This window comes from Apodemus sylvaticus, chromosome 1 (genome assembly GCF_947179515.1).
Source record: "Apodemus sylvaticus chromosome 1, mApoSyl1.1, whole genome shotgun sequence".
Lineage (NCBI taxonomy): Eukaryota > Metazoa > Chordata > Mammalia > Rodentia > Muridae > Apodemus > Apodemus sylvaticus.
In genome coordinates, this window is record NC_067472.1 from 24,767,495 (window position 1) to 24,794,255 (window position 26,761).

Sequence of the window (26,761 nt, forward strand, 5' to 3'; positions counted from 1 at the left end):
ATAGGGAGAATTTCAGGAACTCTTTGGATACTGGACGAAGAGCTGGAAGCAACGGACCTAGTGTGTGATTCAGCTAAGAAGAGAGGGTGGATAAGACTGTCATGTCCTGAGTTTGCATGAAGCCAGCTTGAGGAAAACTTGGTGGCGAGATGGCCTGTGCTCTTGTGATGAATGGCTTTTGAATCAGAAGGCAAGTCTCTGGGCACAGATATGTTGGAGCTTGTTAAGTAGGAGGCCTAGGAAAACCTAGTGGGCAGGAAGGACTACGTGGGGCCGTAGCTCAGCGTTAGAGCCCTTCCCTATGTGTCTGAGGTCATGGCTTTAATTCTCAGCACTAGGGGTAATGGTGGGGTGGAGGATTATGTATGAAAGAATAAGACGGGAAATAAGAGTCAGTCTTTTCATTAGTATACATTTTTATTTTGTTACTGCGGACATTGGTGTCTGTTACATCAAAGGATCTTAACATTATCGTTCAGAAATATTCTTCCTATAACAAGTGTAATGTGTGCTCAACCCTATTGGAAACTAGTCACTAGGTGGTGCCAATAAGATCTTTGCTTACACGCTTCTCTTCTTTTGCGTGCTTCCTTCTTTCTCCTCCTCCTTTTTACTAGTGTCTCTGTGTCACCCTGAAGCCCAGTGTGCACTGTGTACAGGTGTCCTCACACCGTGACAATGCTTCCACCTTTAGTCTCCCCAGAGCTGAGCTTGCAGGCAGGTGCTACCGTGCTTGCTGCATACACATTTACTGTGTATTATGATTTTAGATTTCACATGATCATGTGTTCTTGTGGTTCATGAAGACATCTATCTACAAGATGCTTGTCAGTGGTGTGTGTGTGTGTGTGTATGAGAGAGAGAGTGTATGTGTGTGTGTGTAAGAGAGAGAGAGAGAGAGAGAGAGAGAGAGAGAGAGTGTACACGCTGTTGGGTTTGACTGAACCCAGGTTGATATGCATGATAATCATATGTTCCACCATTGAGCTGTACCTCCAGCTCTATACCAGTGTTCTTGATATTTAACAGAATATTTTAGTTATATAGCAGCAAGGAAAATCCGTACGTTTCTATTTGAACAGTATAAGTGAGCAAATGCAAAGAATGATTGGCGTTACTATTATACATATTTAGTCCACAAACACATATGTACTCTAATGGATGACCTAATTAAATAAGAAGTTCTAAGATTTAATAAAACAAATGTGTGTTCTTGCGTTGAGGGCATCTTTCTGTGGCAAGCCAGCTATGAGAGGGGTTTGCTGCTTGCTGGTGAGACCATGGTATAAGCCTGGCATTATGCTAATGCAAACTGAGCTCCGTGAGCTCACTTATAAATGGTTCTGGAGTGAGACAGACATGAGTTGAAGAATGAAATGTTTGCTATTATAATCTCTTGAATGTTATTGGTTGGTGTAGTAATGGGAAACCATGGACACAAAAGAGAGGGAAAGGAGATGAATAGGAAAGAGAGGGAGAGGAGTCATTTGCTTTTCACTGTTATGAGAAATTGGTGTGGGAGGAAGCAGAGGAAGAATGAAAATGGAGTTCTGTGCCTTCTGTCCATTGTGGTCACTGAGAGTCTGAATGCCTACTTCATCTTAGACTCTAGACGTGGTCTCTCACTTTGCTTTGAATTTGCTCTAGAGAGGACAGAGACGGTAAATAAATGAGACAAATATTTTTATCCATTTGATAAAATCCAGGGACTAGTGAGTTGGCCCAATGGGTAAAGACACTTGCTGAATAAGTCTGGTGACCTGGGTTCAATTTCCAGACCCCACATAAAGATGTAAAGAGAACCAGCCACACTTCATTGTCCGCAGCTTCCACATGTGTACCATCTCCCATGAGGCTACACAACACAGTAATGAAAGTAAAGTAATTGTTTTAGAAAGACCAAGCATGGTGCTGTAGGATTGTAACTATAGAACTTGGCAGGTAGAGGCAGAAGGATTAGGAGTTTAAAGCCAGCCTTTGGCTACATAGTGAATTCCAGGTCAGCCTGAGCCACGGGAAACTTCAGTTCTTCCATTCTCTCCTCTCTCCATCTGTTTTTTTTTTTCTTTTTTTTCTTTTTCTTTTTTTTTTTAGTACAAGGAAGGAAGGAATGGGAGATGACCTATCCCAGAAAGGGAAGAAGGAATGGGAGATGACCTATCCCAGCGAGGGAGGGAGGAAGGAATGGGAGATGACCTATCCCAGAAAGGGAGAGAGGAAGGAATGGGAGATGACCTGTCCCAGTAAGGGAGGAAGGAAGGAATGGGAGATGACCTATCCCAGAAAGGGAGGAAGGAAGGAATGGGAGATGACCTATCCCAGAAAGGGAGAGAGGAAGGAATGGGAGATGAGCTATCCCAGCGAGGGAGGAAGGAAGGAATGGGAGATGACCTGTCCCAGAAAGGGAGGAAGGAAGGAATGGGAGATGACCTATCCCAGAAAGGGAGGAAGCAAGGAATGGGAGATGACCTGTCCCAGCGAGGGAGGAAGGAATGGGAGATGACCTGTCCCAGAACGGGAGAGAGGAAGGAATGGGAGATGACCTATCCCAGAAAGGGAGGGAGGAAGGAATGGGAGATGACCTGTCCCAAAGGGAGGAAGGAAGGAATGGGAGATGACCTATCCCATCAAGGGAGAGGTCAGATGATGCTTAAGGTGAAGTACAAAGAATGAGGAGATACCTAGGGTATCTTGTTTGTGAGATAGGCTCTCTCTCACTGTCTATTTGAATTTAGGATTCCCCAGGCTCCTGTGTCTTTCCTAGAGTATTAGGATTACAGGCATATAACACTATGGCTTTCTTTCTTTCTTTCTTTCTTTCTTTCTTTCTTTCTTTCTTTCTTTCTTTCTTTCTTTCTTTCTTTCTTTCTTTCTTCTTTCTTCCTTCCTTCCTTCCTTCCTTCCTCTTTCTTTTCTTTTTCTTTCTTTCCTTCCTTCCTTCCTTTCTTTTTCTTTCTTTCTTCCTTCCTTTCCTTCTTTCTTTTCTTTTTCTTTCTTTCCTTCCTTCCTTCCTTTCTTTCTCTTTCTTTCTCTTTCTTTCTTTCTTTCTTTCTTTCTTTTCCTTCCTTCCTTCCTTCCTTCTCTCTCTCTCTCTCTCTCTCTTTCTTTCTTTCTTTCTTTCTTTCTTTCTTTCTTTCTTTCTTTCTTTCTTTCTTTCTTTCTTTTCCTTCCTTCCCTCCTTCTCTCTCTTTCTTTCTTTCTTTCTTTCTTTCTTTCTTTCTTTCTTTCTTTCTTTCTTTCTTTCTTTCTTTCTTTCTTTCTTTCTTTCTTTCTTTCTTTCTTTCTTTATTTCTAGACAGGGTTTCTCTGTGTAGCCCTGGCTTAATTTTTTAATTATGAAAACTTTCAAACTTATAAAAATATGGATGAGTTTAATGACTTCTCCTCTGGCTTCTGCAGGCACCAGTCAAGCATTCATTGTCCACACCTACAGCTGGGTCAATGCATTCACTGTCCACACCTACAGCTGGGCCAATGCATTCACTGTCCACACCTACAGCTGGGTCAATGCATTCACTGTCCACACCTACAGCTGGGCCAATGCATTCACTGTCCACACCTACAGTCGGGCCAATGCATTCACTGTCCACACCTACAGCTGGGTCAATGCATTCACTGTCCACACCTACAGCTGGGTCAATGCATTCACTGTCCACACCTATAGATGGGTCAATGCATTCACTGTCCACACCTACAGTCGGGCCAATGCATTCACTGTCCACACCTACAGTAGGGTCAATGCATTCACTGTCCACACCTACAGTCGGGCCAATGCATTCACTGTCCACACCTACAGCTGGGTCAATGCATTCACTGTCCACACCTATAGCTGGGTCAATGCATTCACTGTCCACACCTATAGATGGGCCAATGCATTCACTGTCCACACCTACAACTGGGCCAATGTATTCACTGTCCATACCTATAGCTGGGTCAATGCATTCACTGTCCATACCTATAGCTGGGTCAATGCATTCACTGTCTACACCTACAGCTGAGTCAATGCATTCACTGTCCACACCTATAGATGGGTCAATGCATTCACTGTCCATACATACCTACAGCTGGGCCAGTGCATTCTACAGCTGAGTCAATGCATTCACTGTCCACACCTATAGATGGGTCAATGCATTCACTGTCCATACATACCTACAGCTGGGCCAATGCATTCTACAGCTGAGTCAATGCATTCACTGTTTATACCTACAGTCGGGCCAATGTATTCACTGTCCATACCTATAGCTGGGTCAATACATTCACTGTCCATACCTACAGTTGGGTCAATGCATTCACTGTCCACACCTACAGCTGAGTCAATGCATTCACTGTCCACACCTATAGATGGGTCAATGCATTCACTGTCCATACATACCTACAGCTGGGCCAATGCATTCTACAGCTGAGTCAATGCATTCACTGTCCATACCTACAGCTGGGTCAATGCATTCACTGTCCACACCTACAGCTGGGTCAATGCATTCACTGTCCACACCTACAGTCGGGCCAATGCATTCACTGTCCACACCTACAGTTGGGCCAATGCATTCACTGTCCACACCTACAGCTGGGTCAATGCATTCACTGTCCACACCTACAGTTGGGCCAATGCATTCACTGTCCACACCTACAGCTGGGCCAATGCATTCACTGTCCACACCTACAGCTGGGTCAATGCATTCACTGTCCATACCTACAGTCGGGCCAATGCATTCACTGTCCACACCTACAGCTGGGTCAATGCATTCACTGTCCATACCTATAGCTGGGTCAATGCATTCACTGTCCACACCTACAGCTGGGCCAATGTATTCACTGTCCACACCTACAGCTGGGTCAATGCATTCACTGTCCACACCTACAGTCAGGCCAATGCATTCACTGTCCACACCTACAGCTGGGTCAATGCATTCACTGTCCACACCTACAGCTGGGCCAATGCATTCACTGTCCACACCTACAGCTGGGTCAATGCACTCACTGTCCACACCTACAGCTGGGCCAATGCATTCACTGTCCACACCTACAGCTGGGCCAATGTATTCACTGTCCACACCTACAGCTGGGTCAATGCATTCACTGTCCACACCTACAGCTGGGTCAGTGCATTCACTGTCCACACCTACAGTCAGGCCAATGCATTCACTGTCCACACCTACAGCTGGGCCAATGCATTCACTGTCCATACCTATAGCTGGGTCAATGCATTCACTGTCCACACCTACAGCTGGGCCAATGCATTCACTGTCCACACCTATAGATGGGCCAATGCATTCACTGTCCACACCTATAGATGGGTCAATGCATTCACTGTCCACACCTACAGCTAGGTCAATGCATTCACTGTCCATACCTACAGCCGGGTCAGTGCATTCACTGTCCACACCTACAGCCGGGTCAATGCATTCACTGTCCACACCTACAGTCGGGCCAATGCATTCACTCTCCACACCTACAGCTGGGTCAGTGCATTCACTGTCCACACCTACAGTTGGGTCAATGCATTCACTGTCCACACCTACAGCTGGGTCAGTGCATTCACTGTCCATACCTACAGTCGGGTCAATGTATTCACTGTCCACATCTACAGCCGGGTCAATGCATTCACTGTCCATACCTACAGTAGGGTCAGTGTATTCACTGTCCACACCTACAGTCGGGTCAATGCATTCACTGTCCACACCTACAGTCGGGTCAAACTCACTCATCTGAAAATGCAGAAGAAGAAAATCTACTGAGAAACAAAGAATAGTGATGGCCTAGAACTGAGTGGTTGAAGGAAGATAGAAGTGACTTCTTATTGGTTAAATGTATAGTCTGAGACATGTGAATTATATTTCAGTAAGACTCTTGTCTTCAAGAAGACTTGAAGCAGGCTGGAGAGATGGCTCCGAGGTTAAGAACACTGACTGTTTTTGCAGATGTCCTGAGTTCAGTTCCCAGCAACCACATGGTGGCTCACAACCATGTGTAATAGGTATCCTATGCCCTCTTCTGGTGCATCTGAAAACAGCATACTCATATACACAAAACAAATAAATCTTTAAAGGAGGTGGGAGGTGCTGGAGAGCTGGCTCCGCTGTTAAAGACTAGGCTCACGACCAGAACTATAAGAAGACAGACTCAAGGCAAGGAAGTGGCTGAAGCTGCTGAGTGTTGGGAGGGGTTTGGAGGGAGGAAGGCGGTCTGCTTTTCCTGGCCTTTTACTTCTTGTAGGGATTTTGGGTGTGGTCCAAGTGTGGAAGGAGATCATTGCAGAGCCTAGTGATTGACTTTATGTTTCGAAAACACAGCTCTGCTGCTTGGAGAGGAATGGAAAGAAAAGTGGGTTGTCTAGTTACAAGATGTCAAGATAACAAGAAATGGTGGAAATTAGGTTAGTATGATGGCAATGAGGTTGTAGAGACATTGACAGTGATGTATCCCAGAGAGAAGACACAGCAGACTCAGGAGAATGGCATTGCGCAGATGGAGTGAATGCAGCAGTCGCTTAGAAGGCGACCTTGGTGATATTTGGATTCTGGCAGAAGCTGTGGGGTGAATGGTAATGCCATGACTTGAAGTGGCAATTGGAAGAAGAAATTTAAGGGTAGATATTGAGATTTTACTGGTAGCTAGATGTGTTGGCACACATCTTTAATTCTAACATGCAGGAAACAGAGGCAGGCAGATCTCTGTGAGTTTGAGGATAGCCTGATCTATATAGTTCATTTCAGGTCATCAAGGGCTATAAAATAAAACATTGCCTCAAAAAATTATGTAAGAATTTGTAAGCTTATGATGGCCCAGATATACCACTTTTTAATAAAAAGTACAATTTGTTTTTATCATGTAAGAGTTCTGTGTCAGCTTGGTGGCACGTGCTTGCTATCCCCACACTGATGCCGAGGTGATTAGACAGGAGGCTCAAGGGCCTGAGGCCACCTTGGGCTACGTAGTGAGGCCTGTGTGAGGACAGAAGCGAAGCCAAACAAACAAGCAAGCCAACAAAATGTGCTCAAGGAGAGAGGCTGGGGTCTCTTACTACATTACGAAGTAAGACCCAGATAGGTGATCCGACCTCTCCAAAGCTGAAGGCCTCAGATGGAGCTGGAAACTATTTCAATTTCTGTGGAGATACTTTATTTAGTTAGTTTTAGGAAACATTTCTCATCATCCATTTTTGTTAAATTCCTAAGCTGATTTCTGAGCTGCTTGCAAGACTGAGCCAAAGGATCTGAGAGTGGGACTATTGGGCCAGAAATGCCCTGCACAGCTGTGGTCCTAGCAGTGCTCCGCAAGCACTGGTTTGAATGTGTTTAGAAACACAGCATGGTCACCACTCTGGCTTTCCCATCATTTGTTTTGGGGAAGAAGCTTTCTGGCGAGGACAGTCTTGAAGCTTTGCCTTGCTTATTAGCACTTTGCAGGTCATCTGGCACTTCGCTTCTGCAGGTCCTTTAGCTTCAGGTCATTGCCACTTTCAAACATTCATCAATTTATGGATCAGACTGTACATATGGACAATAACTAAGAGTATATGCCAGGAGCAGATGGTCAAGCAGAAACCCACGTGGCCAAGTTAGAACAGTTGAGGAGACTTCTCTTTTTCTTCTGTTGGAATATTATATATAAATTTTCTGTGGAAATATCTTGAGGTTCTAATTCAAATTTATACTATCTTCACATAGGAGTATGAGTCTTTTAAGATATGATATGGATTGCTTAAAGCATTTTGGTTTAGGGGAATGTTTTTCTTAAAGAAAAGGAGTATTTCAGAGGGGTGCTAGGTAGTGAGGCAGGACTGCAGGATAGCTCACATGCTGCTTTGTAAGATTTCAGTTACTAATTACATGTCCAGGAACTAAAATTTCAGTTTCCCTAAAATTAGCCCTTTTTTTTGAGACAGTATCTCCTATAGTTTGTCCCCAGCATATCCTAGACCCAGTCAATATCATTCACATTTAAAGAAGGGTCTTGCTGTCCTAGGTAGGTCCAGGTATACTCTGCAGGCTAGGGTGGTCTCAGACATGAGATCCTCCTACTCAGCCTCCCAAGAGCTGAGATTTCAGGCATGTGCCAAACAGCCCATCTGGGACAATTGGTTTTGAGCATGGATATATGCCAACCAAATGGTCATGTGAATAATAGACTCCCAAGGGTTCAGTGGACTGCTCAGAATACCACTGCACTAACTTACCCTGGTGAGAGTCTGCAGCAATGAAAGCATCACTACCTTGTTCCAGAATCACCCCTCACAATAACAAAACATTCAGATCCAAAGGCCAGAGGTCTGTTCTCAACACCTACAACCAGCCATGTGACTCCAGCTCCAGGGGATCTAGCATCCTCTTCTGGCAGCCATAGGCATCTATCGACACAGACATGGCGAACAGAGAGAGACACCTAGACATACACATTATAAAGTAAATAAGTAAACAGTCCTTCAGGAATTTATGACTAGAGCAGAGTGGAAATAGATGACTGTCAGAGCGTGGGACCACTCTAGCCCATAGAAGCACTCCTTCTTTCCGTCTTGTCTTTTCTTCTTCTTCCTCCTCTTCTTCCTCCTTCTCCTCTTCCTTCTCTTCTTCCTCTTCCTCTTCTTCTGAGACACAATGTAGTCCTGGCTGTCCTGGAGCTCTCTATGTAAACTAGGCTGACAATCTTTTTTTTCTGCTGGGTCTTGAACCTGGGGACCTTATATAAACTAAGCAAGTACTCTGCCTCTGAACCATACTTTCAACCCTCCTTCATCCCCAGCAGTGTCTTTCGAGTGCTTCCTGTAGCAGTTCTCTCACCTATTGGGCATCAGGCAGTCCAGTCACAGTAAAGCTGACTAGAGATCTCATATTCCAATCGTGAGGCTATACTTTCCTTACTTCGGATGTTTCTAAGGTTCATACACTTCATACAGACCTTTCAGTGGCCACCTGCTGCAGACAGATAGCGTCTCTGTGGTTCCTAAACTTTAGTCGATGAATCACTGGGATCAGGGTGCCCAGTTTGAAGCCTGACCTCAGATTAGTGGATTTGAGGATTGGGTTCTGGAACCCATATTCTTAGTTCCTACCTGCAGTTAGAGAGACATCATCTATGTGTTCACCATTTGCAGTTTTGTTCCCAAGGCTGCCTTCATTGCTAAGGCCTATAGCACTCTAAGATACTACTACTAAGACAGGGGAATTGTTTTAAAGCCTAAGGAAGTGTCTTAACTCCCCATGACTGATTTTGAAAACTCTCCAGAGTTTTACAACTCTTCCTTTTATTTTCTGCTGGGGAAGCTGTGGTTATGTTGATCATGAGAAACAGGTTTTTTTGTTTGTTTGTTTGTTTGTTGTTTGTTTTTTTGGATTTGGATTTTTTGAGACAGGGTTTCTCTGTATAGCCCTGGCTGTCCTGGAACTCAATCTGTAGACCAGGCTGGCCTTGAACTCAGAAATTGCCTGCCTCTGCCTCCCAAAGTGCTGGGATTACGGGCGTGTGCCACCACCACCCAGCTTGAGAAGCAGGTTTTGATTGTTCAAGAATGTCTCGAGTATCTGTGATGTTTTCATTGCTCTGGTTGAAGACTTCTTCATCGCCCATCTGGATAGTCACTGGCTTATTCATAATCTCATTGCATCCCCCTACTCCCTGAGTTCAAATTGCCAGTAGAGATGATAGACGCTTTTGTAGGATTTGGGACATAAAATAGTCAGCGGTGGCTTAGAGAAGTGATTCTGGCAAGACAAAATTTAAAAATGGAGTTGATGCAAGAGTAATAGTTTCTAGGGCATGCGTGTTAAAAACCCTGTGTGTAAAATGTCTTATGAAGATGTAGCTCAGATGGCGGTGTTTGCCTAACATACACAAAGATTTGGGTGCAATCTCTAAGACTACAGAAAAGCAAGTGTGGTGGTGCATTCTAGCACTGAGAGGCAGAGACAGGAGCAGAAGTTCAAGGTCAAAGCTAGAGAGATGGCTCACTGGTCCAGAGAACTTAGGCTAGGTTCTCATTATCCAAAGATACAACCATCTATAACTCTAGTTCCAGGGGAATTTGACCCTTTCTGGCCTCAGGGTATCAGGTAGTCACCTGGAATACAGACATACATGCAGGCTAAACATCCACACATATTAAAAATAAACTTTTAAAGTTTAAGATCAGGGCTAGAGAGATGGCTCAGAGGTTAAGAGAAACTGACTGCTCTTCCAGAGGTCCTGAGTTCAATTTCCAGCAACCACATGGTGGCTCACAACCATCTGTAATGGGATCTGGTCTCCTCTTCTGGTAGGTCTAACATACAAAAAAATAAATAAATCTTTTTTTAAAAAAAGTTTAAGATAATCCTCGGTAACATAAGAGTTTGAGGCCAGCCTGGAGTGTATGAGACCCTATCTTTAAATTAAAAACAAAAAAAAAAGACCAGTATTAGAGTATTAGATTGAAGTATTACATTGTAAAGGGGAAAAAGTGTGGAACATAATGCCTGTGCATGTGAAAGCAGTAATAGTTAAGGCCCGCCTTCCTAGGGAATGGCTACATGTCTCATGTTCTCAGACTCCTGTGTTGTACTCAGTGAATATGCTCAGAGTTATGTATGTTTTTGTAATACTGTTTTCTTTTGTTTGTTTTTGAGATAGATTCCTATGCTATAGTCCAGGCTAGCCTTGAACTCATGATCCTTCTCCTCATTCTCCCAAGTACTGGGATTACTGGAGTGAACCACATGGTCAGTTTTGCACACAGTTTTGTTTCCTTAGCTGTTCCCTAAAACATATTTAACATGTTTTAGGTCCCTCTAATATACTCTAAGGTAGAAGATTAATTTGGTCTCTATCCTAATGGAAATTATAATATAACAGGGTGGGGAAGCATAAGACTCAATAAAACCCAAGAAAAGCTATGGTGTTAACCAGGGAAAGTGTTGGAGGGAGAAGCACAGGATGTTATACATGGAGGAGGGGCCTGATCTAAAGGTTCAGTACAGTTCCATACAAGAAAATGACTTTGCAGCTGACCTTAAGAATAAGGATTAACTGTGGGGTAGGAGAGATGGTTCAGCAATTAAAGGCACTGGCTGTTCTTCCAGAGGATCTGGGTTTGATTCTCAGCATCCACGTGGTAGCTCACAAATATATATATATTTTTTTCCAGATGCAATATTCTAGCCCCTAGCCCCCGTGGGTGTCAGGGCTAAGTATGATATACACACATACATGCAGGCAGAACACTCATACAAATAACAGATTTAGTGATGATGAGAAAAGACTGCTTACAGGTTAGCAGGAGCACTGTGTTCTGGCACCTGTGGCAGAAGCAATCAGGAAACCCACAGGACTCTGATTAGAGACTTTACTGAGCAGGAGCAGCAGCTGCTTTAGGGAAGAAGTGAGCAGGGACTTGGTAGTTCATAGCGATGCTTTTGTATGTGATCCAGGAGGCAGTGGAAGGTTGTTGGAAGCTTTTGAAGTCAGAGTATAGGGTGTGGTTACATGTTCAGATTAATGTTGGGACGGCGCCACTTCAGCTTCTCTTCTTCCCTCTCTCTCTCTTTCTCTCTCTCCCTCCTTCTATCTCTCTCCCTCTCTCTCTCTCTCTCTCTCTCTCTCTCTCTCTCTCTCTCTCTCTTTCTCTCTCTCTCTCTTGAAAGCATTGTTGGATTCTAGGTAGAAATCAGTGAGAAAAGGTGTTTATGTAGCTACTCAGACTGAGCCAAGGAATGTGATAGTGGTTTGGATTAGGGCATTAGGACTGGAGATGACAGGACTTACAGTAAAAGTGTGCTTTGAAGGTTGAATTGGTAGAATTTAGTGAGAAATTGATTTAGATAGATAGATAGGGAGGGAGACAGGTTGTAGATAGATAGATAGATAGTGAGGGAGATGGGTTGAAGTGGGGAGAGAATGAATATAAAGGCTATATACTAAATTTCTGGCTTGAATCGGGTATATATAAAAGGCCTTTGGTTTTTGCTGTGTGAGTAATGTGCAGTGTGTGAGCTCACATGTGTGTGGATGTATGTGTTCATGGAAGTCAGAGGACGATGCTGCCTGTCTCCCTTGACTATCTCCACCTTGAACTGTCCATATTTAGGCAGGATCTCCCATTTGAGCCCAGAGCTTCCTGATTGTGCTAGTCTAGCTGGCCAGCTTGCTCCAGTGATCCCTTGTCTCTGCCCCCTAAGGGTTAAGATTACAGGTGGCCACCACGTCCGCCAGGTGCTGTGTGGGTGCTGGGCTCTGACCTTGGCTCCCATAGTTGTATGGTAGACCCCTGATCAGCCACCCAGGTGGTCTTTATATTGACATTTAAGGACCGCTGGAGAGAGGCAGATTAAAGTGGAAGATCAGGAGCTTATGTGATGGTTTTTAGTTATTTTACTCAAATATCCACACCACAAAATTTTGCTGAGAATTGTCCTCCTGCAAACCTCAGGAGGGACGCCGTGTTGCTTGGCCTCTCGTTACCTGCTGTTTCATAGTTACCATGGACTTACTTGCCTGTCCCCTCATTAAATGGATTCCTTTGTCAGGAAGCACTTAGAGGATCTTGGAAAAGGGATAACTATTCCCTCAGTGTTTCCCACTGAGTGTTGTCTGTTCCCTTCTTTCTGGATGGTGCTGGGAGTAAGGTTATGTTTATTGCAGAGCAGTGTTTTGCCTTCTCATGAGGTAGAGCCTGACACACATTTGATTCGTTTCTTTTCATTTCTGCCTCTTCTCCACCAGCCTTTGTCTTTTGCACATCTCATGTTTCTTGAATTGGAATTAAGAGGTAGGAATAGACATTCTGTGGAAACTGCTGATTTGATCCTCAGTGTGGACTGCATGGCAGATGTAACTGGCTGCGTCAGAAAATGTCTGCAGGAAGCTCATTTTGCCTGCAGTTGTTGCAGATCTGTTTCTTTTACTCCCTGTGATCAAAACAGTCATCAAGGGATGAGAATTTACCATTGTTCATTCCTACCCAGTTGTAAAGATAGGCGGCACAAAGAGACAAACTCTTTGTCTCTGTAGCCATGCTGGAAAGAATGAACAAGAACTCCTCAGTGTCTCATTATCCCGACCCTTGGCCTTCACTGACTCCAAGCTTCAAAAGAGAACCTGGCTTATATACTACTACGTTGCTTGTAATATAATATGGTTATATTAGCAGCGTTTTTACTTTTTGGCAAAAGAAATGTTTACCATTTTTCTAAGGCTGTTTGTATTGTTCTTGAATGATGGCTGTACTGGTTCAAAACCCCGGTTTCAGGGAAGTAAGCGGATTGAATAGACAGGAGGCCTTTGTGTGCTGTTCCCTTTATCCGGAGTGGGCTTCTCTGCTGTCCTCCTTTGTTTTTCCTGCTGCTGCTCCACCTCCACCTCCACCTCCTCCTCTCCGTGTTCTCCTCCCCATCTCTCCCTTCTTCTGCTGTCTTTCCTCTCCTCTTCCCTCCTCCTTTTCCTATCTATTCTCTCTTCCCCATTTCTCCTTCCCACCTTCCCTCAGACAGGAGAAACTGGTGGCAAGTTTTACCAGGAACTCACAGACTCAAAACAAGGAAAGTTATTTTTTAATTTGGGCCTTATTTTGGAATGCCAAATTGTAAATAATTTCTAGTCACGGTGGCGTACACCTTTAATCCTAGCAAGTGGGAGGCAGAAACAGTCAGATCTCAGTGAATTTGAAGCCATCCTGGTCTACATGTTGAGTTCCACAATAGCCAGGGCTACCCAGAAAGCCTTGTCTCAAAAAACCAAAAAATAATTCTATATGGATTTTGTTGTTGCTGCTTTTTGTTTGTTTATTTTTCTGAGAGATGGTATCACTATAGCCCTGGCTCAAGAGGAACTCACTGTGTAGACCAGGCCTTGAAGTCACAGAGATCCTCTTGCTTCTGACTTCCGAAGTGCTGGTATTAAATCCCGAGCCACCATCATCTGTATTTTGTGTGTGTGAGAGAAAGATTTAAAACATAGTGTAGAGTAATAGTGCTAATGTCATAGCCAGGCCCACACTATACTACTACATCTTGATTTAGTGTTTTCATTTATACATTCTGTCCAAGATTGTTACATGTGCTTATTTTCAAATTGGAGTCTCTTTGATGCCAGGACAACTATCATTGGCTCTGCTATTAGAAGAGGCATAATTACCTTATGCCATCAGGGCCAGCCTTTACAACTAAAACCCTGAGGTCACCACCATCGAGAACAGATAAAGATTGTGGAACAATATTTATTTGTTTGTCCTATGTACTTTCAAAACTGAATAAAGAAAGGAAAAAGTTCCTTTTTTTTGTTTGTTTTGTTTTATGAGACGGGGTTTCTCTGTATAGCTCAGACTCACAGAGATCCATCTGCCTCTGCCTCCCAGGTGCTGGGAGTAAAGACACGCACCATCCATCACCCCCAACTGGTTACATTCTTTTACTAGCATAATTTTTAATCCTATCCCTTCTCCGGATCTCCAACACATGTACCTCCCAACTTTGTATGGTCTTTTTTCCCCTCACTAAGTCAGAATCCAACTAGCGCTGACCACATTCTCTGGGTGTGGGGTCCCTTCACCTACCAATGGACACACCCTCCCCAGGGGGCCATCACCTGCCAGCAGCTCTAAAGCTGGGCCTGAGAGTGCCTCTTTGTTAAGGGCATGTACTTACTAGCCACAATGGGGACTACAAGTATAATGCATTGATCTTTTTTACCAAGGAAAACAGACACAGTTTTGATGTTTTGTTCTTAGACATTATTCCAGTCATTTCAGTGTTGTATGTAAACATGATGGCTGTACTTGGTGATCTTCAGTTTTCAATTGGAAAAGCCATGCCTCAGGATACATTGTGTTCTGTATGCTTCAGCTGTCACAATGGACTTCTGATACAGCATTGTTCTCTAGGAAAGCCATTCTGATTATAGAAACTGCTACTTTGTTTCAGGTCGGTCTTCTCTCTTTCCCTTTGAAGACGCCTTCTTGGATGACAGCCATGGTGATCAAGCCTTATCATCTGGCTTAAGTTCTCCCACTCGATGTCAAAATGGGGAACGAGTGGAACGCTACTCTAGAAAGGTGTTTGTTGGAGGCCTTCCTCCTGACATCGATGAAGGTACCACATGAATTCATTAAGAACTTTACAAGAGCTGGACTTTCATGCATCGTGTCACCATACCTTGACACTTCTCCAAGCTAGCATCAGTAAACACATGCTTAATGTGTAAGGAAATTAAACTGTGACAAAGCTAACTTAAACTATTGTAGTTCTCATAGACTTTGGGTGTGAGACTCACTACATTAAAGTTGTAGGTGGCCAGAACTTCATTTTCCTCTAGTAGTTTACATTTACTAATTTGGGGTGGTATGCATATGCCACAGCACAGGGATGGCAGAGGACAATTTGTAGGAGTTTCTTGCTCCCACGTGAGTTCCAGAGACTGGACTCAGGTTGTTAGGCTTCGTGGCAAGGCCTTCTAGGCACTGAGCCATCTCCTCTGTCCGTGGAATTATATCTGAAACATCATCTACGTCTTTACCTTTTTTTTTTCTAAAAATACAGAAACAATCTCAGTTTTGGAAATCTGTTTTACTTAACATAAAGATCACTTTAGCTAGAACTAGATTTTTCTTCCAAGATTCTCATTACATTTATTGGCAGTAAAAGGAAAGGAATTAGAGTTAGAAACATACTTTTCATGATTAGACGCTAATAACCAAATATACTCCCTAGCAATGGTATTTTACTCTACAGATTTTACTTCTGAGAAATACTTTAGAAAAGCTCTTAAAAGAAAATAAGTGCGAAAAGTGGGGTGGGGTATCCCTTAAACACTTTTTAATGAAAAGATATTCCTCATGATTGCAGGTTTTCCTCCTTTTACTAAATTCCTTCTTTGTTTTGTAGATGAGATCACTGCCAGCTTTCGCAGGTTTGGACCTCTTGTCGTGGACTGGCCTCATAAAGCTGAGAGCAAGTCATACTTCCCCCCGAAAGGTAATGCACCCAGCATGTCCCTCTGTCTGTCAGACGCCTAAGAAGACAGTCTTCCAACTCTTGAAATAGCCATTGGCCCTGTTTCCCTAAGTAAAATAGCAATGATCATCATCGTGTATGAGTTTCTCTTGGAGACACTTCCCCGGGAGTCTACTGTGTTCAATGACCCTGATTTTATTAACAGTGAGATTGTTTTTGAATCTGTTACAGAGGAGCTTTTGCTAAGTTTATAGTTTCCTAGGGTTTTGAGGGATGCCAGCAAATTGGTAACATGTGAAAGTTAATTTTATGTGTCTTCCTACATCTGTGTGGTTTTTGATTTTTAAGTAGATCTCACATCCTGGGCTTGGGAATGATTTGTGCAGTATGCCCATTCTCCGCAGCTGAGTGCTGCATGGCCTGGCCTGTTGGGAGGTGGAGAACTAACTGGCGAAAGAGCCTTCACAACATCCTGCTTCTCTGAACTCATGGGAGGGTCTCCCACGAGCTCTGACAAATAGATTGCCTTGTGCTCAGAGACTTGCTGCTGCAGAGTGTACTTCGGATGAAAGAGAGTGGGTCTCTCTTGCCTCTGTTATGGTCTGCAGCCCGTGTTTCAGAGGTGCCATTTACTTTGTTGATGACGTCCCTGAAAAATGACTTGTGATACATTATGTGTGTAATTCCTCATCACACAAGGAGGAAGTCAGCATCCTTGTCTTTCTCATATGTCCTGTGCAGGGGTCAAACTTGAGCTTAAGCTCTGGAAGCCACTGGCTTCCTGCTATGCCCAATTCATTAGGGTTTTTGCTCACTTAGCCATCTCCTCCATTGCTCTATAAAGCACAAAAAGAAGTTAGCCACTAATGGGTTACTTGTTGTCTTTAATATCTTCTGTTAGGTTTTTTTTTTTTAAAGACATGCCTACTTCGATTTATATTCCAGGCTGGCAGTATATACTCAGTGTATTTTTGCCTCAGCCTTTCAGATGCTAGAGTTATAGGCACACGACAGTATCTGGCTCAGAATATTTTATATTTTCAAATTAAGCTTATTTCATCAGAAGAGATAAAAATCATTATATGATTTTCAGTGGAGAAGTGTGTTCTCTACCTTGTGATACATAAACTACACTATGTAAAGTTGTATGTGTAAAGATGTGGTGGGACATACTGTGATCCAGCATTTTATCAAGAATAAATGTGTTTATCACATTGTGGAATATGTCAAAAACTTTTCATGTCACACATGAAAGGTGTGTCTAAGAGTATTACAAAGCAATCATACTGAGAAGATTATGAAAACCATTCTTGCATAAAGTTGTCAAATGATCATTGGAGAAATAAAAAAGAAATTAATTATATATATGGCCACATTCAAATAATCATTCCAAGTGTATATCTGTGAGACATACTCATTTAGCTAAATGTCCTACCTATTAGTATGTAGATTATGTGAAATTTTAAGTTTTTTACATAAGTGCATTACATACAATGTATGCTGTTTTGTTATATATTCCACCTAACAGTGTTAGCATCTTTCTGAGGCTAACCTACATTACCATTAATGAACATAGTTTTTTTATTCAAGTTTATTGATGTTAGAGTTGTTTTCTCTCATAAATTATGCTTGTTAGTATTTTTATCTTTGTTTTTCTTTCTGAATTTTCTTTGCAAGGGGAGAGGTGCTGAGGATGTAAGCAGGGCCTTCTCTGTACACTGGGCAATGGCACTGACTACAGTTCTGTCTTTACCCCCTAGGGTAAAGTCCTGTTCTCGATCTTAGTACTTGGTTTATAAAACTCAGTCTTGTTGAGAATCTAGAGAAATTATTCCTTTTCAATTTTTGCCAATTTTATGGTTAAAAACAACACTTTTGAAATTATTTTTAATCTTCTTTACTGTCACATTGATTTCTTTTGTTAGACAAAATAATTCCTGCTACCTTTTAGGTATTTGGGCTTTTTGTAAAAACTTTTTATATGAATGACTTTGTCTTTTAGACAGCTTGAAAGTAGCCTAGGTTGGACTTGAACTTACTCTATAGCTGAAGATGAGCTTCAACTACAGGTTTTAGTCTTCTGAGGTCAAGCCCAGAGTTCCATGGATTCTGGCAAGCACTCTATCAGAAACCCATATGGTTTTTGCAGTGCCAGTAAAATTACCAATTTTTTTCTTTTTTTTATTTATTCGATATATTTTTTATTTACATTTCAAATGATTTCCCCTTTTCTGGCTCCCCACTCCTCGAAAGTCCCATAAGCCCTCTTCCCTCCCCCTATTCCTCCATCCAACCCTTCCCACTTTCCTGTTCTGGTATTCCCCTATACTGCTGCACTGAGTCCTTCCGGAACCAGGGGCCACTCCTCCGTTGCTCTTGGACATCAGTTAATATGTGGATTATGTCTTGGGTATTCCACATTTCTAGGCTAATATCCACTTATCAGTGAGTGCATACCATGATTGATCTTTTGAGACTGAGAAAGAAATTAGGGAAATGTCACCCTTCACAATAGCCACAAACAGCATAAAGTATCTTGGGGTGACTCTAACCAAACAAGTGAAAGACCTATATGACAAAAACTTCAGATCTCTGAAGAAGGAAATCGAAGAAGACCTCAGAAAGTGGAAAAATCTTCCATACTCGAGGATTGGCAGGATTAATATAGTTAAAATGGCCATCTTGCCAAAAGCAATCTACAGATTCAATGCAATCCCCATCAAAATCCCAACTCAGTTCTTCATAGAGTTAGAAAGAGCAATTCTCAAATTCATCTGGAATAACAAAAACCCAGGATAGCTAAAACTATTCTCAACAGTAAAAGAATTTGAGGCAATCAGTATCCCAGACCTCAAACATTACCTCAGAGCAATAGTGATAAAAACTGCATGGTATTGGTACAATGTCAGGCAAGTGGATCAATGGAATAGGATTGAAGACCCAGAAATGAACCCACACACCTATGGTCACTTGATCTTCAACAAAGGAGCTGAAAACATCCAGTGGAGAAAAGATAGCCTTTTCAACAAATGGTGCTGGTTCAACTGGAGGTCAGCATGCAGAAGAATGCGAATTGATCCATTCTTATCTCCTTGTACTAAGCTCAACTCCAAGTGGATCAAGGACCTCCACATAAAACCTGACACACTGAAACTAATACCAATTTTTTTAAAAGATTTATTTATTTATTTCATGTTACTACACTGTGGTTGTCTTCAGAAACACCAGAAGAGGGCATTGGATCCTATTACAGATGGTTGTGAGCCACCATGTGGTTGCTGGGATTTGAACTCAAGACCTCTGGAAGAGCAGTCAGTACTCTAACCACTGAGCCATCTCTCTAGGCGCCCCACCAATACTTTTCTTTATGTGATTTTGTTTGGTTGGTTTTGGTGTTTTGAAATGGACTCTATGCAGCCTTGACTGGCCTGGCGCTCCCTGGTAAGCCAGCCTGGTGACACAGGCCTGTAATCATAGCTACTGAGGAGCCTCTGGGAAGAGGAGTGTAAATTCAAGTTTGATTCTGTCTCAAAATAAAATAGACGAAAAGGGCTGATGATGAAACTGAGAAGCATGGTCCTTGCCCAACTTGGGAGGCCTGTACCACAGTAACATGGAGTTACAAAAGAAAGGGTGGGGGCGGGGGGGGGGGGAAAAGGGAGGCAGTGAACACAGAGAGTGGTAAGCAACAGGGCCCTGGTACAGACAGAATACAGGGTTTAGAAGTTTGTATCCAGGAGTCTCTGAAGGACTCTGTGTTTGGTCTTGTGGGAGATGTAGACAAGACAGCATTCTTGGTTTTAAATGGTGCACTTTCTCAAAGGTGCTCAAAGGTATAAATGTAAAACTTTGAATGGTAAGGTATGGATCCTGGTGCTAGATTTATGGGGCTTTCATGTGTTGTTTGGCTCTGGGTTGGTTAACCTTTCTGTGCCTTAGTTGTATCACCAACAAAGAATAAAATAGTCCCTATTTCACAGTGAATGAATAGTCAAAGGAGTAAATTCTATGTTTGTAACATGGGATTATAATGATGGTATTTCTTTTAAACTATGACTAGTCAATCTGTAATCCATATGAAGGGAGCAAAACTATTCTAGGCACTCAGAAGAGATCGCTGTAGGATGTGTAAATCCTGACCTCAGGAGATACACTCTGACCAAGCAAGTGAAGGATCTGTAAGACAAGAACTTCAAGGCTCTGAATAAAGAAATTAAGGAAGACCTCAGAAAATGGAAAGATCTCTCGTGCTCATAGATTAGCAAGATTAATATAGTAAAAATGACCATCTTGTAGAAAGCAGTCTCCAGATTCAATGCAATCCCCATCAAAATTCCAACTCAGTTCTTCATAGAGCAATTTGCAAATTCATTGGAATAACAACAACAACAAAAAAATCAGGAAAACGAAAACTATTCTCAACAATAAAAGAACTTCTGGGGGAATCATTATCCCTGACCTCAAGCTATATTACAGATTAAAAAAAAACTTTATGGTATTGGTACAGAGACAGGCAGGTAGATCAGTGGAGTAGAATTGAAGACCCAGAAATGAACCTACATACCTATGTTTACTTGATCTTTGACAAAGGAGCTAAAACCATCCAGTGGAAAAAAGACAGCATTTTCAACAAATGGTGCTGGCTCAACTGGCGGTCAACGTGTAGAAGAATGCAAATTGATCCATTCTTATCTCAAGTCCAAGGGGATAAAGGACCTATGCATAAAACCAGACACACTGATTCTAATAGAAGAGAAAGCTGGGGAAAACCTCAAACACATGGGCACAGGGGAAAAGTTCCTGAACAGAACACCAGTGGCTTATGCTCTAAGATCAAGAATTGACAAATGGGACCTCATAAAATTATAAAGCTTCTGTAAGGCAAAGGAGACGGTCAATAGGACAAAATGGCAGCCAACAGATTGGGAAAAGATCTTTACCAATCCTACATTTGATAGAGGGCTAATATCTAATATATACAAAGAACTCAAGAAGTAGCACTCCAGAGAACCAAATAACCCTATTAAAAATGGGGTACAGAGATAAACAAAGAATTCTCAACTAAGGAATATTGAATGGATGAGAAGCACCTAAAGAAATATTCAACATCCTTAGTCATCAGGGAAATGCAAATTAAAACAACTCTGAGATTCCTCCTTACATCACTCAGAATGGCTAAGATCAAAAACTCAGAGGACAGCAGATGCTGGAGAGGATGTGGAGAAAGAGGAACACTCCTCCATTGTTGGTGGGATTGCAAGCTGGTACAACCACTCTGGAAATCAGTCTGTCAGTTCCTCAGAAAATTGGACATAGTACTACCTGAGGACCCAGCTATACAATTCCTGGGCATATACCCAGAAGATGTTCCAACATATAACAAGGACACATGCTCCACTATGTTCATCACAGCCTTATTTATAACAGCTAGAAGCTGGAAAGAACCCAGATGTTCCTCAACAGAGGGATGGATACAGAAAATGTGGTACTTTTACACAATGGAGTATTACTCAGCTATTAAAAACAATGAATTCATGAAATTCCTAGACAAATGAATGGAACTTGAGAATATCACCCTGAGTGAGGTATCCCAGTCATAAAAGGACACACATGGTATCCTGATAAGTGATATTTCACCTAAAAGCTCAAAATACCCAAGATACAATTCACAGACCACATGAAGCTCAAGAAGGAGGAAAACCAAAGTGAGGATGCTTAGGTCCTTCTTAGAAGGGGGACCAAAATACTCATGGGAGGAAATAGAGACAAAGTTTGAAGTAGAGATTAAAGGAAAGACCATCTAGAGACTGTCCCACCTGGGGATCCATCCCATATACAGTCACCAAACCCAGACACTATTGTGGATGCCAAGAAGTGCTTGCTGACAGGAGCCTGATATAGCTGTCTCCTGAAAGGTTCTTCCAGAGCCTGACAAATACAGAGGCAGATTCTCATAGCCATGGGACTGAGTACAGGGGTCCCCAATGGAGGAGTTAGAGAAAGGACTGAAGGATCTGAAGAGTTTTGCAACCTCATAGGAAGAACAACAATATCAACCAACCAGACCCCCTCAGAGCTCCCAGAGACTAAACCACTAACCAAAGAGTACACATGGAGGGACCCATGGCTCTAGCCGCATATGTAGCAGATGATGGCCTTGTCAGGCATTGATGGGAGGAGAGGCCCTTGGTCCTGTGAAGGCTTGATGTCCCAGTGTAGGGGAATGCCAGGGCAGGAAGGCTGGAATGGGTGGGGGGGGGGGAAGCACCCTCATAGAAGCAGGGAAATGGGATAGAGGTTTCCAACTGAGAGGTGAGGTACCAGGAAAGGGGACAGCATTTGAAATGCAAATAAAGAAAATGACTGATTAAAAAAAAAAGATGCTACAAAAAAGACAGTAAAAGAAAAAAAAAAAAGGAAAAGGCAGAAAATTCCAGGGCACAGTGTGATCATTTTTATTTTCATTTAGGTTTGCTGTTTATGGAGAGCCAGGCAATAAGTCACTATTTTTTACCTTAATCTCATTTAATCATTCCAATTTTTCAAGGTAGACAACTATCTTATTTACTGTTCTATTGCTGTGAGGAAACAGCATGGCCAAGGCAACTCATAGAAGAAAGCATTTAATTGTGGGCTTGCTTACAGTTTCAGAGGGTTAGTTCATGATCATCATGGCAGGGAGCACAGAGGCAGGAAGGCAGGCATGGCACTAGAGTAGTAGCTGAGAGCTTAGATCTGGTCTGTAAACAGCAGGCAGAGAGAGACTAGGCCTGATGTGGGCTTCCAAAACCTCACAGCCCATGCCCAGTGGAACACCTCAAGGCCACACCTACTTTAACAGGGCCAGACCTTTTAATCCTTTCTAAACAGTTCCATTAAATGGGTACCAAGAATTCAAATATATGAGCTTGTAGGGACCATTTTCATTCAAATATTATAGAAGAAATAAATTCAGAGAAGAATTATTTGTCAAAGGCCATAGGTAGGACTGGGATTTGAGCTAAAACAGCCTTCTCTTTTAAGTCAAAGGTTTTTCTTCTTCCCTTTACCAGACAGGATCTCATGATGCTAGATGAGACTTAAAGTAGGCTGTGTAGCCAACCTTGAACTTCTGGTTCTCCTGCTCTGCCTCCCAGGTGCTGGGAATTACAGATGCCATGCTGGTGATGTAATCCAGGGCTTCATGCGTGCTAGAAAAGGCTACCAGAGGAGCTACATCTCCAGCATCTCCTCCTATTTGGAGGAGGGGCATGTTGGAGACAGGTCTCTGTAGCCCATTCTGGCCTGAGGTTGACCTTGAACTCTTTAGGTACAAGCTAAAGAGTGATTAGCTTGATTACAGGCTCATGCCAGGATACCTAGCTGCGAGTCCATAGTTCTTAAATGCATTGTAGTAGTGCCATTTAGAAATAAGAATGTTGGACTGGACAGATGGCTCAGAGGTTAAGAGCACTGACTGCTCTTCCAGAGATCCTCAGTTCAATTCCCAGCAATCACTTGGTGGCTCTCAATCATCTATAATAGGATCCAATGCCCTCTTCTTGTGTGTCTGAAGACAGCTACAGTGTACTCAGATACATAAAATAAGTAAATCTTAAAAAGAAAAAAGAAAAAGAAATAAGGATGTCCCAGAGATACACATGTTCAATATAATCTTTAAGGCTAAGTGAAGTCAGAGCCTTGATCTCATATAAGCTGAGTAACTTGTGTTCACAAATATGAACTATAGACAGACCCTCTGCGGGGAATTCCTATTCTAAACCTCCACGGAAAATTATTAATCTTCCCAAATTTCATCAAAAAATGAGGATAATGATTATGCAATTAAGTTTCATTGTTGTGAAGGGACAATATAACCAAGATAACTCTTATAAAGGACATTTAAATTGGGGCTGGCTTACAGTTACTAAGGTTCAGTCCATTATCATCATAGTAGGAAGCATGGCCTTGTGGACAGACATGGACCAGAGAGTTCTACATCTTGATCTGAAGGCAGCCAGGAGAGGATTATCTTCTGTAGGCAGCCATGAGGGGACTCTTTCCTCTACACTGGGCAGAGATTGAGCACAGGACCTCAAAGCCCACCCCCCACTGTGACACACTTCTTCCAATAGGAGAGACTCTCCCACAGACTGCCTGTAGGAGGGTCTCTTCCACACTGGGCCGAGCTTGAGCAGTAGGAGCCCTCAATGCCCACCTATACAGACACTTCCTCCCAGAAGGCCACACCTCCTAATAGTGCCATTTCTCATGAGCCAAACATATTCAAACCACACATATGCCATCAAGTAGTTTCTTATGCTTAAACAAGAAATTACAGATAGAATATTTTGCATAGCACCCAGGTATCACTGCAGGAGTGTTTGAGCAGAGGAGTGGTTTTTCTTGGCTAAGTTATGAAGACCTAGAATACTAGCAGTGAGATATTACAAGAAAAGGAGGAAAGAGATCACTGGTTCTGGTGATGGAGCTGGTGGTAATGGTCATGATGGCAGTAGGTTCAATGGCAGGGTGTGTTGAAATTCCTTCCACTAAATGGTATGCTGATTGGCATTGTTATCAGAGGGAGAATCAGGTTGGTGTGTTGAAGATTTGATTTAGAGTTTGGTCTGTCCTCATATCTGATCTGAGAAGAGATTCCTAATGGGTATTTGGTTTATAGTCAGGCTGTGGGGAGCAGAAACAGGGGTTGGAAGTGCATGTGTCTCAAGTCATCTTTTTTGAGAAGGGAGAGGAAGATGAAGAACAGATAAGTAAAGTTTATAGCAACAGTTACTAAGACCATGAAATAGAGATGGCAATGGCCTTCTTGTCAAATACCTGGTATTATAATTAACCAATAAGTGGACAGAGCAGTAGATCCAGAACAAAACCATCTGGCTTTCGTTGAGCAAGTGTTACTTTATGAGCAACAAGAATGACGGGGCCTCCTCCGCAGAACTCATCATCAGCATCTTTGTTTCCTTGTAGGCTTTAGCTGTGTGCACCTATCTGTCTGTGCACAGGGCCGGGAGCATAACAGCTGAGATCATTCTGTGTTCACATTTCAATCTCATCTCCCCACAAGCATCTACTGATGCTTGTTGGCTGCTTCATGTATTCGTACCCTAATTTATTTGCTTGCTGGCAATTTAGTTCGCTAGTAATAATACTTATGTTCATGTATTCTTGTCTGTGTCCTTTTCTTTCAAGTTGTTTCCTTTAGGCTAAATTAGAACTACTTAACTAGAGATGAAAATCTTAATGACTCCAGATTTGATGTCACATGATTTTCCAAAGCAATCTCTTTGTGAAGTTTATGCTAATTTGGACATCTGCACCAAGTTTTCTTTTTAGTTCCAAGTCAGATAAGTGGCACATCGCAGCTGTGAACTCACCTTTTGCTTCTTTGTTCTGCACATAATGGGCCTCTGCGGAAGCCAGGGCCACATTTGTATGAATCACGTACCTGAAATGATTCAGTCTTTTTTTCAGTCCAACCCGATTGACTGAATCTTGGCTGCTTTGTGCCATCACTGGCCATCTTAGCAGAGTCTCATGAGGGAGCTTAGGTTGACCTTGAAGTCCTGATGGCTTTGAGTACTTATATTACAGATATACACCACTCTGCCCAGCCCTACTGCCTTTTGAACAGGACAGAAGAATCCTCTTAGAGCAGTGGTACCTCTTTTTGTCTGAAACTCTTTGCCCAGGTTTCTGAATAGGACGCTCCCTTTCTTCCTTCAGGTATCTGCTTAGATGTCACCTTAACAACAGCCTTTCTAAGTTCTGTATCTGAAGGAGCTAATCCCCTACTCTCTACTTCCCCTCATAGTTCTTTTGTACCTCAGTCTACTTTTTTTTAAGCAACTCTCCTCTGCTTTACAAACTAGAATGTAAGTGCCTGGTGATTCTTCCTGTTTCATTCACTGCTCTGTACTGAGTACCTCCTAACCCTGGCACACTTGCCTCGAATATTTTTTAAATGAATGAATTACAGCTTTGCAAGTGACGAACAGTTTCATTACTTGATCAGAGAGTTGAAGCCCATCATATCTTAGAACTGGAAAGTTCCTTAAGGATCATCTTAGTCTAACCCAACCTTCATTTAAAGCTGAAATAGAAAGAAGAGAAATGTCTTTTCATTAGTGTGCAGTTTTTATTAGACTCACTTAAACCTAGAATATCAATCAGTAGTTGATGTTATTTTGCCTGGCAAATAAAGGAAGTGAATTTTTTGATTCATTTTTGCTTAGAAGGGAAGGCATACTTAGGCTACATTGCCTTGTCCTCTGTTCTTCTCACATAAGCCGGAATCTTTCCAAAGAGCTGTCTTAAGCTTGTAGTAGGTCTGAGTTGTCATTTGTCCATAGCTTACCTATAGGATCCTGCCTCCTTGGTGCTCCCTCACCATTTATGTACCTGGATGAGATACCTTATGGCTGAGTTCTTTGCCTGGATAGAGCACAGATACGAAGGTGCTAGCTCAGCTCAGGGGCACGGCTGTAAGTGACTAGAGGGGTATAAGAGGAACTTTGATATGGGCAGGTGGCATGGAGGCTGTAGTAGGGGTGGCGGGCAGCTCAGATGTGCACACTGGGAGCTAATTCTCCATTGCTATCTTTGCTGTGAGTCAGCTCAAGTATTCTCATGTTTCTACTTGAGTTCCAGAGAGGAAATCTGATTAGTCCAGTTTGTGTTTTAAGACTTGGCTATAATGTAAGTTATCCCCAAGGCAGAGCCCTGGATTTCTTGACTGCTTAATAAAGGAAAAGCTTGGTCTTACTTCCTTGAGCACAGAGCTGTGAGTATATTCCATCTAGGAAGATAACTTGGCCTAGCAAATGTAGTGGCAGAGGTTCAGTATA

General features: G+C 42.6%; 1 protein-coding gene across 9 annotated transcripts in view; it reads left to right on the forward strand.

The window, feature by feature from the left end:
- Cpeb3 (cytoplasmic polyadenylation element binding protein 3) overlaps nt 1–26,761 on the forward strand; it is a 185,448-nt gene that overhangs the window by 101,893 nt on the left and 56,794 nt on the right. For all 9 annotated transcript variants that reach the window (XM_052186656.1, XM_052186680.1, XM_052186657.1 and 6 more), the window contains exons 5-6: nt 14,886–15,053; nt 15,846–15,935. In XM_052186656.1, the coding sequence (XP_052042616.1) occupies nt 14,886–15,053; nt 15,846–15,935 (258 nt within the window). The remainder of the gene's footprint in view (nt 1–14,885; nt 15,054–15,845; nt 15,936–26,761) is intronic.